At 38.7% G+C, this 17,121-nt stretch overlaps 2 protein-coding genes across 5 annotated transcripts in view; one reads left to right on the top strand and one right to left on the bottom strand.

The window, feature by feature from the left end:
* The window catches only part of LOC136829793 (glycerophosphocholine phosphodiesterase GPCPD1), a 102,264-nt gene that overhangs the window by 60,877 nt on the left and 24,266 nt on the right, over positions 1-17,121 (bottom strand). The window contains exon 1 of one of the 4 annotated variants that reach the window (XM_067088716.1): positions 1,090-1,251. The exons of 2 other annotated variants lie outside the window; for them this stretch is intronic. The gene's annotated coding sequence lies outside the window, so the exon portion shown is untranslated. Of the gene's footprint in view, positions 1-1,089; positions 1,252-17,121 lie in introns of those variants that run through there. One more of the 4 variants, XM_067088722.1, reaches the window with a different exon arrangement.
* LOC136829795 (uncharacterized) overlaps positions 10,180-17,121 on the top strand; it is a 44,607-nt gene continuing 37,665 nt past the window's right edge. Inside the window, exon 1 of the mRNA XM_067088728.1 lies at positions 10,180-11,802. Within this exon, the coding sequence (XP_066944829.1) occupies positions 11,638-11,802 (165 nt within the window). The 5' untranslated portion in view covers positions 10,180-11,637. The remainder of the gene's footprint in view (positions 11,803-17,121) is intronic.

The raw sequence follows: 17,121 nt of genomic DNA, 5'->3' as shown, positions 1-17,121 counted from the left end.
AGTGCCATCATTGTAATACGAGTCTATTTTAAAGTGGCATCATTGTAACAAGTCTATTAAGTGGCATCATTGTAACAAAAGTTTATTAAGTGGCATCATTGTAACACGAGTCTATTAAGTGGTATCATTGTAACAAGAGTCTATTATATATATGTATATATATTATATATATATAATATATATATATATATATACATATATACATAATATAAATTCCTATCATAAATCCCTCCTCCAACCAAGCCAAGAAAAAAACAATTAAACAAACTTTCTAAGATAAAAAAAAAAAGCAATAATAAGACAACAATTTCCCCAGACTCAACGCACAAACGAACCTATTCTAGACCACGTGACAATTGAATACCGGTAAAAGCCTCCTCTAAGTTATAATATAATATTCAATAATATAACTTTTACTCGCCTTGACATCCTAGCTTTCGCCCTTGACGAGTCGGCGGGAGAAGTAACAATTTCAAGCTAGAAGTTAGTTGTTATTTTGTCCATCTCTCTCTCTCTCTCTCTCTCTCTCTCTCTCTCTCTCTCTCTCTCTCTCTCTCTCTCTCTCTACACGTGTTACAAGTTTAGGCAGTAAATTATATTTAGGCGTTTTGGTACATAATGTATGTGCATGGAGAATTAACATTTTGCATATATAATAATATGTATATATGTATTTTTTTAGAATATACATGCATGTTTACATATATATATATATATATATATAGTTAACAAGATATATATATATATATATATATATATATATATATATATATATATATATATATATATATATATTATATATATATATATATTAACCAAGTATATATACATATATATGTATATATACATTATATATAAATATATATACTGTATTTATATATAAATATATATAGTATACATATATATATATATATAAATTTATACATAAATATATATGTATAAACACAAATATCTCGCCAAAAGATTATACCCAACAAAATGTCGACAAAACTACTCTACCACAACCAAACCTCACAACGTAAACAAAACAACAAACAACAACTGACAAGAAATACAACAAAATTACAAAAATATAAAAAAATAACATACCAAAAAATCTTTCAAATCGGACGTCTGTAACAGGAGAGCAACGGGGATAGAACCTGACTCACCAACTGTCTGAATGAAACTGAGCCACAGAGTCTCCACCAGTCTAGCCACTCCTCCCACCCGTCGTCTCTGGTGCATCGGCTGGGTTGCCAGATGTCGCCAGACTTTTAAAGAAATGTTTTAAATGGCTTTAAATACCAATCGAACTTGACCTCGAAATTGCACGCACATACATACACACATACATATACACACGCGCACACACGTTTTGCGACGCGGAATGCTGCTGTCCTTGTCGATTTGCGAATTGATGATGAGAGAAAATATCGCGATTATTCCTCAGGATTATTTGAACTAAAATTCTTACGGGATATGCGATAATTATTCCTCAGAATTATATTAAAAAAGAAACAAAATTGTTACGGAATGTTTGATGCGGAATTTCCTTGTCGATTTGCGGATAGAAATAAAAAAATAAAACACGATTATTCCTCGGGATTCATAATATATAATAAATATTAGGGGCTATTCGCCAGTGTTGCCGTCCGCAGGGGTCACGTTTAATCTACAGACCTTGGGTCATGCCAAATGGCATTTAATAACAGGTTTAAATAAAAAATAAATTAATAAAACGCATTTCCGATGCGGAATTTCGATGCGGAATGCTGTCCTTGTCGATATGTGAACTGTGAAATAAAAAAAAACTTTAATTATTCCTCAGAAATATAAAAAATATATAAATACATTAGCTAGTGTTGCCATCCACGGGGTCGCGCCAAAATGTCATTTAATAACACGCGTAAATAAAAATATAACAAAAGTAAAGGTGATATCTCTACTGTTATGTGCTTGTGCGCATTACTCATCCTGCATGCAAGCACATTTAAACTCTTTAATAGATCAACGTAATCCAGAAGGTGTTCGCGTGTATCTTACGTAAGAGTATAATAAACATTATCATTCAGATGGAGATTCGTGTTTATAATATAAATACTTAATAAGTGCTTCGGTTGGTGAGATAAGGCTATTAATATTCATAATTTATGTCGATATTTGCTTGCACAATTGAAGGTTGCATTTTAATGACGTTGCTTCATGTTAATTATATTTTTAAATGCATTCCTTAATGCATTTAATTGTCCTTGTCATACTTAGCTGACAGTTATTGTAGTTCAAGTCTAGGAAGTCGTATTTTGCTGACAGAAGCAAATATTAAATCTCTCTCTCTCTCTCTCTCTCTCTCTCTCTCTCTCTCTCTCTCTCTCTCTCTCTCTCTCTCTCTCTTTTAATAGGACAGTTGATGCTTGAAGAATCCCAGAAAACTTTATATTTGTGATGGTTTAATAAGGAAACTTCTCTCTCTCTCTCTCTCTCTCTCTCTCTCTCTCTCTCTCTCTCTCTCTCTCTCTCTCTCCAGCGATAAATTTTGCTGACTGTAATATTAGTTAAGACAAAATTTCAACGGAAACCTGAACGCTCATGAGGCAATAAAACAACGAACGGTTTTCCGACCCCTGAGAAACGGTTCTCCTGAACGATCTTAGGTCTATTTGAACGTTCATGAGGCAAAAAATCAACGAACGGCTTTCCGCCTCCTGAGAAACGGTTCAACTGAACGATCTTAGGTCTATTTGAATGAACGTTCTTGTGGCACTAATACAACGGACGGCTTTCCGTCCCCTGAGAAACGGTTCAACTGAACGATCTTAGGTCTATTTGAATGAACGTTCATGTGGCAATAATACAACGGACGGTTTTCCGCCACGTGAAAACACTTCTACTGAACGATCTCACTTCTTATTTAGAGCACAACGGAATTCACAGCCGCCTGTTTCCACTAATTTTATTTTTTTCTAGGGCAACAGAGGTCGTTTAAAAAAAACAACCCCGCAATACAAATATATGTCAGATCACACTCACACCAAGGTCTTTTGTCTTTTTTTTCTGAGCATCGTAAACGAGAAGTGGTTTAATGTATTCCGGCGGGCGTTTCACTTCGAACGGTGTCGAATGGCGGGTGCTTGAAGTAGGACTGAAATGAGCTTGTCAAAAATGCAGTTGCTCTTGTTGTTTGAAAGCTTCTAAATGCAGTTGTTGTGTTCATTGAATAAATAAAGGGTTCTGGCATGTTATTTGAATGATTAAATAACCATTTTAATCATAGTTTCCTCCATTTTAAATATGCTCGCAATTTTTTTTTGTTGCGAGAATGCGTCTAGGTTTGATGCTCCGAGTCCAGATTTACACAGGACTATTCTCTGACCGAGGCTGGTTCCAGCACAGTCAACTAACCACCACTTACTATTTCATAGCTACGTCACTGGAGACTCAATGAGATCTAACCGAAGGCGCCTAAAGAGTTCAAGCTCGCCTGGGAATCGAATCCGGGAAGTTTTGTTGGTTAGGCCTAAGATGGGTCTAGCGTCCTAACCACGACCCGTTTCAGTTGAAATATTCCAAACTTTTTTTAGGGATATAAGCTTTCGAAATGGTCTACAAGCAACGGATAATAGTCCTTATAACAAAATAAACGTCCAATCTTCAGCTACAGGAAACTACAGTAAAGAAAAACCGGTTTGTAGCTAGCCAGAGGAATGTTAAGCCTGGCTCCGAAAAGAAAAGGAAGAGAAAAATTTAGGTGCGTTGTCTTCATAGGCCTAGCGGAATGTTTTGGCACGGCTCTCTCAAGGGTTACATTACAGAGCATTCCTTCACAGGTCGGTTACACTTGTAGTAAAACGCCGTTGTTGCATTGTTGGTGATTATGAGACTGTGGGATTTTGATATTTATGAAAATAGTGAGGCTGCTAAAACGGCAGCCATTAAAACTGGTGAAGTCTATTGATGAATTTTGCTTAATAATTTCTTTCTTTCTACTATGAAATACGCCACGAACTCTTTATAACTTCTACTATGGAATCTCCATCAATTCGAGTACTTTATTCATGAAATTAACAATATATATATACCATCTCAACGTTTTTAGCCTACGATGCCTCGGGAAAGCTAAAGTTCAAACAATTAAACGCAGCTGGTATTAGCATGAGGAGACGCAGACGGCGTGACGTCATAGCTGCTACTTGGACGCCAATGGTACCCGCTCTGAGACTGAGAGAGAGAGAGAGAGAGAGAGAGAGAGAGAGAGAAAACCTACTGGTCACTTAAACTTGATAATTATGTATATAAAACGACATATCATTTTCCGTGCAGTTTTTACAAGAATAAATGAGCTGAATCCCTTGACTCCTAGACTCATGTCCGTTTACGTAAACTAGATATTGTTGACCCCAAATTGTTTTCCTTGAAACAGCTTCCCAATGCAGACATTTCACAAACGAATTCTCCGCCAGACTTCAATCTGCAAACAATGGGGAGATCAGTCTCTGACCTCGCCGTCGAGATGTGGTTATTAGTCGTTTTGTGTATAAAGCCACAGTCTCTCATTCTTCTTCTTCGAATTCTCGATCTGGTCCTGATTTGCAAACAATGAAAGAACTGTTTGGCTCTGAGTCTGAGACGCTTTAGTTCCGTCGCTGGCTGCGTCGTTAAGAGGTATATGAGCGTCATTTACCGTTACATCGTGAGTACGTAACCTTAACTGAAGTGTAAGTCAATTTTTGGCTAATGAAAAAGATGCAATTTTGTTTTATTTACAATAAGCTTTTCCTTTGACGAGAGTGGTTTCAGAGAGAAGATATCATACTATAACGGTCACTGCTATATTCATACTGTGACTTATATATATATATATATATATATATATATATATATATATATATATATATATATATATATATATATATATATATATCTTTCATCAATAGGGCACCTGAAATACACAAATGCAATGTGACTGAAAACTCTGATAACTCTCGAGTACACAGAACAAATCTGATTAAGATATATATATATATTTTAAATTGTAAAGAGACTCTGTGGACACCCTGTATATATATACGTATAGATAGATAGTTAGACAGATAGATAGACAGTGGCAATTTGATAAGTTTGATAATGCTAGTGGAAGTTATAACTACGGATGAACAGGGAACGGAGAAATATTGGAAAGCAGTTGCCTTAAAGCCCAGGAAGTGACTAGGCCGAAGATTTAGGGGTGAACGGCACTTCTCGGAAGGGCAGAAGGTGGGTTTGGGGGGGAGGAGAGGGGAGAATTCGACATGCAGTTGGTGGGCGTTTATTTTATTTTATTCTGTAGGTGTGTCAAGCTGAACTCCCATAATAGCAGCTGAAGCTTTGTAATTATTATATATAAATAAATCGATACCTACCCATTAAAAGCACTGTTTTATCTCTTTAATTCAATGAAAATAATTATATCTAATTAAAAACCTAAACGCAATTATAAAGAAAAGGATGACTCACGGGGATAACCTACAGAATTTTAGAAGTAAAATTTGTATCTTTCCCAGGGTACAAACCTACGACGGTCGATTGGCGCATGCGCGTCAAAACATTCTACATTTTCAAATACAAATATTAAAAAAAAAACTTAAGATTTCCATACGTACGGTAGCTTTAATTCCGAACCTAATTTAATATCGCATCTAAAAGACTACAAATAAAGGATATATATTTTAAATATCTATATGTAGTTTTTCATAGAGGATTCAATATTATTCGCGGAATGAAGGAGAATCCGATGATATTAGAATATCGTTTTCTTTGATACGTTTTAGCCGGCCATGTTTAGGGCAGACTAAGAATCTCTCTCTCTCTCTCTCTCTCTCTCTCTCTCTCTCTCTCTCTATATATATATATATATATATATATATATATATATATATATTATATTAATATAATAGCCTTTTACTTCACCTCCATTACCACTTCCTCCCTTCAGGCAGATAGAAGTGTCTTGGAACGTCTCTGGAAGACACGGAATAGTTGAGCCAACTCTCCTTTATGGAAGTGAAAGATAACAAGCAAGGAAAATGTGCCGGTTTCTTCGGCGCTATCGAGTTTTCTGTACAGGCGCTACGGTGTATAATCAAGGCCACAGACAATAGATCTATCTTTCGGTGGTCTCGGTATAAAGCTGTATGAGCCGCGGCCCATGAAACTTTAACTACGGCACTGTGGTGGCCTATTCTATATCGTCGCCAGAGGCACGATTATGGCTAACTTTAACCTCAAATAAAATAAAAACTACTGAGGCTAGAGGGCTGCAATTTGGTATATTTGATGCCCGGAGGGTGGATGATCAACATACCAATTTGCAGCCCTCTAGCCTCAGTAGTTTTTAACATCTGAGGACGGACAGAATAAAGTGCGGACGGACAGACAAAGCCGGCACAATAATTTTCTCTTACAGAAAACTAAAAAGGTTCAAAGCCATTGAGACGAATTGTCTGTACAACATTTGTGAATTTGAGGTGAATAAGAAGTGTGATAATAGAATAAAAAGGAATTAAAAAGTAAGGAATAAAAAGGTAAGTGTATGAAATTATAAAATTTTTTAGATGGTTCAGTCATGTGGAAAAGAATCGTGGGTAACAGTGATATAAAAAGACCTCAATATGCAGAAATCATAGGTGAGTGTGTATGCCATACAGGGTTGACTGGCACAACTGCTGATAAATATTCACGTAGGGTCTTGATTACCAGAAGAAGAAGGAGGAGAATAATAATAATAATAATAATAATAATAATAATAATAATAATAATAATAATAATAATAATAATAATAAGAAGAAGAAGAAGAAGAAGAAGAAGAAGAAGAAGAAGAAGAAGAAGAAGAAGAAGAAGAAGAAGAAGAATGGCCTCACGGGAAGGGTCGGAATCGTGAAACAGACCGTTGCTTCAAAAGGGATCGATCCCACGGGGAGATCTCTCTTATCTCGGAACAATGAACTTTTTTTCCTAGGTCAAGTAGCGGATCGATTCGATGATACGACGGGACGAGATCGGATGATGAATATGATGATAATAATAATGATATTGATGATGATGATGAATGAGTTATTATAATGAATATACCGAATTATTATTATTATTATTATTATTATTATTATTATTATTATTATTATTATTACTTCATACATAATCATCATAATTCTCCGTCATTATATTCATCATAAACTCTCCTAAATAATCAACAAAATACTCATCATTACCATAATGAATATACCGAATTATTATTATTATTATTATTATTATTATTATTATTATTATTATTATTATTATTATTATTATTATTTCATACATAATCATCATAATTCCCCACATCATTAAATTCATCATAAACTCACCATACCCAAAATAACCTTCATTATAATAACAAATTAGACGAACTTGCAACTCTCAGCTAATTCAGCCAATTGGAACTCCGTCACAACTTTCCACAGTCCGTAACAATTAAGCCAATCCTCGTCCGGCGTAACTTCGGCGTCAATTCACCAAGACGCTCTCCAAGTTACGCGAGTTATTACGATACGCAGTTGACGCCGTATAGCCTTGCGTTACATAAGCGTCACAGGCGTTACGGAAGCGTCATAGGAGTTACAGGGGCGTCATCATAGGCGTTACAAAGGCGCCATCATAGGCGTTACGAGGCGTCACAGGCGTTACGAACGCGTAAAAGAGGTTATAACAGCGTAACAGGAGTTACAAAAGCGTCACAGACGTTACAAAAGCGTCACAGGCGTTACGAAAGCGTCACAGGCGTCGCAAACGTTACAAAGGCGTTACAAGCATCATACAAGGCATTACAAGCACTACAGGTGTTAAAACAAGGCACTAGATAAAGGCATTACAAGCATTAAAGGTATTACAGAGGCGTCACAAAAGCGTCAGCCCTCAATTACTAACCTGTAACGTAACCAAACAGAGGAAGGAGAGATTAAAAGACCAGGAAAAGAACAAGAAGAAGAATAAAAAACAAAGCGAAGAATAAGGAGCGCCGTTCGGCACCTCCTTCTCCTCCTCTCCCCCCCCTCCACCCTCTCCTGAAGGAGTATGGGAGGGGGGAGGGGCAGGTAGAGAGAGGGGGAGGGGGCGTTAGGACCTTGACCATCGTCGTCGCCTTCTGTAAAGCTTTTAATGAAAGTAAATCGACCGACCCATAAGGCAATATCCGGACGCCCAAATTTCTTTTTTTTTTTTTTCTTTTTGGGAGGTTGTCTTATCTATAGGGACCTCCGTCCCCCCCTGGCCCCTCCCCCGGGGTAAATCACGCCCGCTTTAGTTCAAACATGATGTGTGTGTTTGAGAGAGAGAGAGAGAGAGAGAGAGAGAGAGAGAGAGAGAGAGAGAGTGTTTGTGTAAGTGAGAGAGAGAGAGAGAGAGAGAGAGAGAGAGAGAGAGAGAGAGAGAGAGAGAGAGAGAGAGTGTATGTGTGTAAGAGAGAGAGTGTGTGTCTGTGTTTGTGTGTGTGAGAGAGAGAGAGAGAGAGAGAGAGAGAGAGAGAGAGAGAGAGAGAGAGAGAGAGAGAGAGAGTGTGTGTGTGTGTGTGTGTGTGTGTGTGTGTGTGTGTGTGTGTGTGAGAGAGAGAGAGAGAGAGAGAGAGAGAGAGAGAGAGAGAGAGAGAGAGAGAGAGAGAGAGAGAGAGAGATGTGCTATATAAAGGCAACACAAAAATTCATGTTGATTTTCAAGGTCAAGTAGTTAAGACTTTCCCATCACCAGCAAAAAATCCCGGGTTCGATTCCCAAGCGGGACGGCTTAAATCCCAGTATACCCGCTAACTTAAGAAACCAAATAGTTACCTCGCCTTTGGTCGACTGCCGTGGGTCGCAACCAAGGATAAGAGATGGGTATAGGGCTAGCAACCTCATCCCGGTGAAGTACAATTATCTAAAAGCAGAACGGGGGGGGGGGACCCACCACAGTTGCACTACGAACAGTCAGAGAGGCTGGACAGCAAGACTGAAGAGAGGAGGCAGGAACAGAGGTAAAATAGAAAGGCAAAAAGAATATCCGAAAGGCTTGTTGAGCCAACTCTCCTTTATGGAAGCAATATATATATGTGTGTATAAGCTGGTACATTTGTAATAATATATATATATATATATATATATATATATATATATATATATATATATATATATATATATATATATATATGTGAATATTTGAATGACACATTTCTACCTATTGTTATTCACGGCAAGAGATGTGTACTCGTATCTATCACATTCAGCATAGTGTATATACCAGTATATCTGTGTATGGGTGTATATTTGTATAAAACTTTGTCTAAGCTTACAATAAAGTGAAATGTGAATATGTATAATCTGGTACAATCCTATAAATTAGTTTGGTATTTGTATTGCATGTTTGTTTGTGTGTATGTGTGTGTATGTCATTCGAAGTGTTTATAAAGCTGTGTATTTATACACTGACTGCAGATGTTTGTATGTACGTATCTGTGTGTATACCTGTGTATTTCTACACTTTTATTTCAGTATATTAAGTGTTTTATGTTAATATATATAATTATTTGATTTGATTGCTCATGTGAAAAGTGCCTGTGTATGTTTGTGTATGCCTGTGTATGTGTGTATGAGAGAGAGAGAGAGAGAGAGAGAGAGAGAGAGAGAGAGAGAGTTGGTTTCCCTCACTTGTGTACTTTCGGTTTTATAAGCTCAAAACTAAACGACACCCGGCAAACGGTGGGTGTAGCTTCGAAAAGGTGTACATGCATACACAAGGTCTGTATACACGTCTGTGAGAGGGTGTATTTGTGTAAGTGTAAGTGTAGATAGAAGTGAGAGCCTCTGTTGGGACATTGCAATCCGAAATGTCCTCATGGGTATTACGTATGGGTGTGCTTGTGTTTGTGTGTATGTGCGTGCCCACACATTTGTGAGAGGGTGTACATGTGTACGTGCGTGCACACACATTGGCGAGAGGGTGTACACGTGTATGTGTAAGTGTAGGTCCAAATGAGAGCCTCCGTTGCAAAACTGCGATTCGAAAATGTCCTCGTGGATGAATGTCCATCCCGAAAGGGTTTGACGTGATTATGTACGAGGTTTGTTTGTGTGTGCGTGTGTGTGTGTGATTGTGTACGCGCGCGCGCGTGTGTGTGTGTATGTGTGTGTGTGTGCGTGTGTACGTGCGTGCCTCTGTGAGTGCCAGGGTTAGTATCGACCTGGCCAGTAGTCGCGCGCGGCGGTCTTGCGTGCCAGTCGGACCGTGTGTGCTGGAGTGGCCGCACGGCGCCCGTTCAGCTCCCCTTTTCTGCCCCTTGGTTCACACTGTCTTGTACGCCTCCTCCGCTCTCCTCTCCCGTCTCTTCTTCTTCTTCTTCTCCTCCTCCTCCTCCTCCTCCTTCTTCCTCCTCCTCCTCCTCCTATTCCTTCTCCTCCTCAGCCGTTCCTCTGTCTCTCCTTTCTTCTTCTTCCGCACTGCCTTCCGCGGCCCTAGTGCTCCTCTCGAGTCCCTATTTCCAGGGTTCTCCTCCTCCTCCTCCTCCTCCTCCTGCAGTAGAAGAGGAAGGGAAGAGAGGGTCTTCTTCTCCTTCTTCTTCTTCATCGCCTTCGTCAGCAGCTGCTGCTGCGGCGGCGGCGGCGGCGGCGGCGGCGGCATCGTCGTCGTCGTCATCCAAGAGGAGAATCTTCTTCGCCTCCCCTGTCGCAGCCTTGAATAAGCACCGACGCCTCCGCCCACGCCCTTGCCCTTCCGTCGCAGCCTCCTCCTCCGTCGCTAGGTCGTCCTCCTCCTCCCTGTCGTCGATCTTGGTCCAGGAGGAGGAGGGGGAGGAGGAGGAGGAGGGGGAGGGGGAGGAGGGGAAAGCCAAGGGCGAGAGGAACAGCAGTACAAGCCTGAGACGTCAGCAGCAGCAACCTGCAGCCGCGTGGCTGAGTGAGTCACCCTCCTCCTCCTCATCCTCTTCCTCCTCATCCTCCTCCTCCTCTGCCTCCTCCTCCCCCATCATCCTGATTCCCCCTTCCTCCTCCCTCAACCTCCCCCCGGCTATCAGCAGCCTCTCCCTCGTCCCTCCTGTCGCGACTCAGGAGGACCTCCCCCGCCCACTTCCATCCTTCCTCCTCCTCCATCATCTCGCGAAGGCGCCCTCGGAGCGCCTCCGTGCCCCAGTCGCCGTCGGTGTGCCTCTCATGGGGCGCCGGCCCGAGTGAGTCGTCGTCCTCCTCCTCCTCCTCCTTCTGCGAGGCCACGGCCAGGCTCGCGCCCGCCACAGAGGAGGACTCGAGCAACTTGGAGTCGAAGAGGCGAAGGCGTTTCCCCCGGAGCGCGTCCTTACCGGAGTCCGCCGCCCTCGAGGAGGAGGAGGAGGAGGAGGAAGAGGGCGGAGACCAGCAGCAGGAGGAAGAGGAGGAGGTGGAGGACTGGGGTGCCTCACCCTCGCTCCATCCCGCCCCCGCCCAGCCGGACTCGCCGGGGGCGCAGTCGAACTCCTCCTCGTCGTCGCACTCCTTCTCCTGGAGCAGGCGGATCGTCCTGCCTCGCTCCCCGTCGTCCCTGGCCTCGATCTCCGGGTCGCCCTCGTACGTCTCGCTGGCCTCCAGCCCGCCGCCTCCGTCGTCGCCTCCGTCCTCGCCCACCTCCAGGGGTGGGGGCTTCACCATGCCCCGGCCCCTGGCGCAGAATGCCCTCATGAAGCCGCTGGTGGCGCTGGCCGTGCCCGGCATGTACCTGGTCTACAAATACAATCAGTACAAGAGACAGCAGCAGGAGGCGAGCAGGAGAAAGGCCGCCGAGAAGGAGCTCCTGCAACTCAACTACAAAATAGTAAGTGTCCTTCGCGCTCGGTTCCGCAGGAGGGGGTTAGGAGGTCTCAAGAGTTATGGGAGTTTTGGGAGATACCAGGAGAGTTTTGGGAGATCTCAAGTCTTGAGAGGTTTAGAAGATACTAGGAGAGTTTGAGGAGATCTCAAGAGTCGTGAGTTTTTAGAAGATACTAGGAGAGTTTTGGGAGATATCAAGAGTTTTAAGAGTTTTAGGAGATATCAAGAGTTTTAAGAGTTTTAGGAGATATCAAGACTTTCCCGAGTTTTAGGAGATATCAAGACTTTCCCGAGTTTTAGGAGATATCAAGAGTTTTAAGAGTTTTAGGAGATGTCAAGAGTTTTAAGAGTTTTAGGAGATATCATATGAGGTTTTAGATGATACCAGGAGAGGTTTAGGAGATCTCATGAGTCATGTGAGTTTTAGAAAATACTAGGAGAGTTTTAGGAGATATCGAGAGTTTTAGGAGTTTTATGAGATATTAGTGTTATAAGAGTTGTATTAAGATACTAAGAGAGTTTTAGGAGGTATCAAGAGTTTTATGAGATATTAGTGTTATAAGAGTTTTATAAGATACTAGGAGAGTTTTAAGAGATATCAAGAGTTTTACGAGATACTGAGACTTATAAGAGCTTTATAAGATACAAAGACTTATAAGAGTTATAAGATATCAAGAGTTAAGAGTGTTCTATGTAAGATATTAAGAGTTATAAGAGTTTTCTTAAGAGTTAAAAGTTTTATAAGATATTAAAAATCATTTATGTTTTATGAGATGTTAGGAATCATGAGAGTTTCATAAGACATTAAGAGTTATATGAGAGTAATATGAGTTTTATAAGATATCAAGAGTCATAAATTTTATGATATATTAGTGTTATATGAGGGTTATATGATACTAGGAGAGTTTTAGGGGTTATCAAGAGCTGTAAGAGTTTTATGACATACCAAGAGTTATAAGAGTTTTATAAGATATGAAGTTATGACAGTTCACAAGATATCAAGAGTTATAAGAGTTTTTAAAAGATATTTGGAGTTATGACAGTTCACAAGATATCAAGAGTTACAAGAGTTTTTAAAAGATATTTAGAGTTATGACAGTTCACAAGATATCAAGAGTTATAAGAGTTATATAATATATTAGGAGTTATGACAGTTCATAAGATATCAAGAGTTATAAGAGTTTTTAAAAGATATTTGGAGTTATGACAGTTCATAAGATATCAAGAGATATAAGAGTTTTATGAGATATTAGGAGTTATGACAGTTCATAAGATATCAAGAGTTAAGAGTTTCATGAGATATTGAGAATTATCAATCTTACAAGATGCACCTTTCATTCCTTTTACTGTACCTCCGTTCATATTCTCTTTCTTCCATCTTACTCTCCTCAACCCTCACCTAACGATTGATTCATAGTGCGACTGCGATGTTTACCTCCTGTTACGCCTTTCAAACCTTTTTAATGTCAATTTTCAGCGCTGAATGACCTCATACGTCCCGGCACTTGGCATTTGACCTAAATCCTATATTCTATCCTTCTTAGAAATTTGATAATATATTAACAACTTTCGTAAAACAAAGTTTTAAAAGGTAATGTTAATTTTTAAAAGTTATAAGGTTCTAAGAGCTTTGTATAAGATTGAATTTTGATAAGATATTAAGAAATTTGAGTTTCATAAGAGTCTTGAAAGATATCAAGAGCTTTATAGGATAGCAGATGTTTTATGTCTAACCATGAGTTTTATTGGATAGCAGGTGTTTTAGCAAATACCAAGAGTTTAACTAGATACCAAATGTTTTAGCAAATACCAAGAGTTTGATTAGATACCAAGTGTTCTAGCAAATACCAAGAGTTTGTTTAGATACCAAATGTTTTAGCAAATACCAAGAGTTTGATTAGATACAAAATGTTTTAGTAAATACCAAGAGTTTGATTAGATAGCAAATGTCTTCCAAGATATTAAGATTTGTAAGAAACTACGTTTTCCAAGATATAAAATAATAAAGAGTTGTGCAAGACAAAGAGAGTGACATACATAATTACAAAGACATTAAGTTTTATAAGATACTGAAGATTTTACATGATACTAGAAGTTCATAGAAGTTCGGGAAAATTAACAAATAATAGTTTGGAGTGAAGGAAAAGTTGCAACACTTAAACCTGAAAAAAAGTGATGATAAAAAAAAAACTCATTTAAAGAAAAATTAAATGGAATTTTGAAGTGAAAGTAAAATTGTAAAACTTAAACCTGAAAAGTGAAAAGAAATCCTCTACAGAAAAATGAAATAAGATTTTGGAGTGCAGTAAAAGCTGTAAAACTTAAAAAAAATAATTAAATAAGATTTTTACAGAGTGAAAGATGTTTTTCTTTAAAGTAATGACGCCACAGAGGGCCCAATCTCTCTCTCTCTCTCTCTCTCTCTCTCTCTCTCTCTCTCTCTCTCTCTCTCTCTCTCTCTCTGTCTGTGGGCCCCTGGCTAATGTACCTCCCTCAGATTGACTGAGCGTGTGAAACAGCCCTTTTCACTGCTCTGCTAATCGCGGAATCAATGTCTAGGCCGATACCTGAGAGAGAGAGAGAGAGAGAGAGAGAGAGAGAGAGAGAGAGAGAGAGAGAGAGAGAGAGAGAGAGAGATAATTGAAGTGTATAGAAAGAGCCTATCGTGAGAAAACGAGAAGAATGCAACTGAGAGAGAGAGAGAGAGAGAGAGAGAGAGAGAGAGAGAGAGAGAGAGAGAGAGAGAGAGAGAGAGAGAGGAAAGAATGCACGTGACAGAGAGAGAGAGAGAGAGAGAGAGAGAGAGAGAGAGAGAGAGAGAGAGAGAGAGAGAGAGAGGAAAAGGTTAGTTCCGGTTCATCTCCTGAGAAAAGGGGATAGCCTATACCAACAAACGTCCGGTCAAGTTCCTGTCGTCTAAGGGACGTTTAACAATACCTAGGCTATCTGAAGCAGTTTTTAAATTGTCCATAAAATCTACGGGAACAGTAAGCCGCGTTTCACAGACACCACTATTATTATTATTATTATTATTATTATTATTATTATTACTATTATTAATATAAAGTACCCTATTCAGATGGATTAACACCACCACAGGGGCCACTGACTTGAAATTCATGAAGCTTCCAGAGAATATTATGTCATTCATTCGAAATAAGTAACAGAGGGTAATGGGAAATATAGAAAGAGAAGAAGAATTATTAGAAAAAACAGGTAAATTAATAAGTTAATAAATAAATAAAATGTAAGTAAAATATTACAACGATAATAGTATTAGATATCTTTTATTATAAAATTGATAATAATAGTAATGCATATTCTTTATAATAATAATAATAATAATAATAATAATAATAATAATAATAATAATAATAATAATCCTTTACAACAACAACATCAACAGCAATAATAATAATAATAATAATAATAATAATAATAATAATAATAATAATGATGATGGCAAAGATATGAAGTGAACTGAGATATATACAACACCTACTTGTAGTGAGTTTGTTGTGAAATTGTGAATAGTGAGTTTGCCTGAATAAATAGGCAACTATTTAAGGGAATAAATAGAAAATATAAAATACTGAAGCAGAAACTGGAAATGGTAAAACGGCAGAATGAATTTACAATAAGATGAATAAGTAAACTGATCAAAATAACACGCACTGAAAGATACAATATTGTGAAAAGATAAACATATAATATAAAATACTAATAAGAAAAGAAATATTCACTTATCAAGTGGGTCTACTCTCTCGCGGAATAAGGAAAATAGCACTTCTGCAAGAAGTGAATTCCGCGCGCAATCTTTTAGGCACTCATTGAGGTAAACAGCGCTGAGTCAGATTTCCCAGTAAAGAGAACGCGCCCGTCAAAAATAAACATGTGAAGAAGTATTACTCTTTGAATTAGCGAGGAATATATTGCAAAGCAGTGAGTGATAATAGTCTTTTAGTTCTGGGTGCATTTTAGCGTATATATGTATGAATATATATTTTTCCATATATATGAAGGAAATTCCATTACACACGACACCAGTAATAACAGCACGCCAGAAATAGCCCGCGTCGAGAACGTTCCCTCCCATTAAGCCTCCAGCTAATGTGGTCCAGGGAAGATCAGGGTCATGAAGGCTCTCTGAGAGACAAAAAGAAGAAGAAGAAGAAGAAGAAGAAGAAGAAGAAGAAGAAGAAGAAGAAGAAGAAGAAGAAAGGGGAAAAACAGTGAAATTATTTTGTGAGTGAAATCTGGGGACCAAAGACCGTAGAGTTTTTTTAAAAAATAAGACTTGCCTACACTTAGGTGAAATCTGAGTCTCTAATACCGTAGAGTCTTGTGACATTCCACAAGACATCTTTTAATAGACTCGCCCATGTGGTATTGCGTCATGCAACCGAGATCGGAGGCGGACGAAAGGGAATTGATTGCTCTGGCAAATGCGTAATTAGTGGAGTTATTCGGGTGTAATTACTGGTATACTGGAGGCATAGATGCTCATTAGCTGATTCGATTACTTTGTTTTCTTTATGACTGGGCGTCTTGATTTCAGCGAGTGATTAGATAACAAACAATGAAAGCTATTCTTATATGATTAGGTGCTTAGACATCTAGATTTAACTGAACGATTGGAATACTTGTTTCCACAGCGTGAGAAAATTAATTAGCAATTTTTTGTGTTTATATTCTTGGCGTTCAATGCAAGACAGTTTGTTATCATTCTTTGTGTGCATAGATTAATTGCTTACCGTTCTTTGTGTGGTTAGGGGCTAATATGATTGGCATACGCCACTAATTCTGCATCTGATGAAACTCTGACTCAATGTGTGATTAGGAATCTGAAGTTGAATTAATCAGTTGCTATATGTGATTAGTACATGTACTTTATACTACTATGATTAGGAAATTAGTGCCCAATTACAAGGGTCTTAACTCCTGATGTGTTTAGGAAACTAACATCTATTCTCTGTTTGGGATATTACTGTAAACTACCAACTATTGCATGATTGGGGAATTAGTGCTCGCAGCGTGATAGACAATTAATTACTACTGCGTGACTTAGGACTGAGTGCTTAGTTGGTGCTTAGACTAGATTCTAGTGTAACTAGATATTTTTTTTTTTCTCAGAAGAGGGACAAAATAGCATTCTTGAATAATATCCACAATGAACCGAATATCTTTTGTTTACTTCATTCTACTTAATTTCAAGGGTCATTTTTTTGTTATTTTTTGTGTTGTCTAAATAACTATTGCTATGTTAATATGCTATGTTTTGTGGTTTAACATTATTCAAAAACTTAGTTTAAAAAATATTTAG

The sequence above is a fragment of the Macrobrachium rosenbergii genome, chromosome 45, assembly GCF_040412425.1.
Source record: "Macrobrachium rosenbergii isolate ZJJX-2024 chromosome 45, ASM4041242v1, whole genome shotgun sequence".
Lineage (NCBI taxonomy): Eukaryota > Metazoa > Arthropoda > Malacostraca > Decapoda > Palaemonidae > Macrobrachium > Macrobrachium rosenbergii.
The sequence above is the reverse complement of the archived record's forward strand: the minus strand, read 5'-3'. Positions and strand labels throughout refer to the sequence as shown.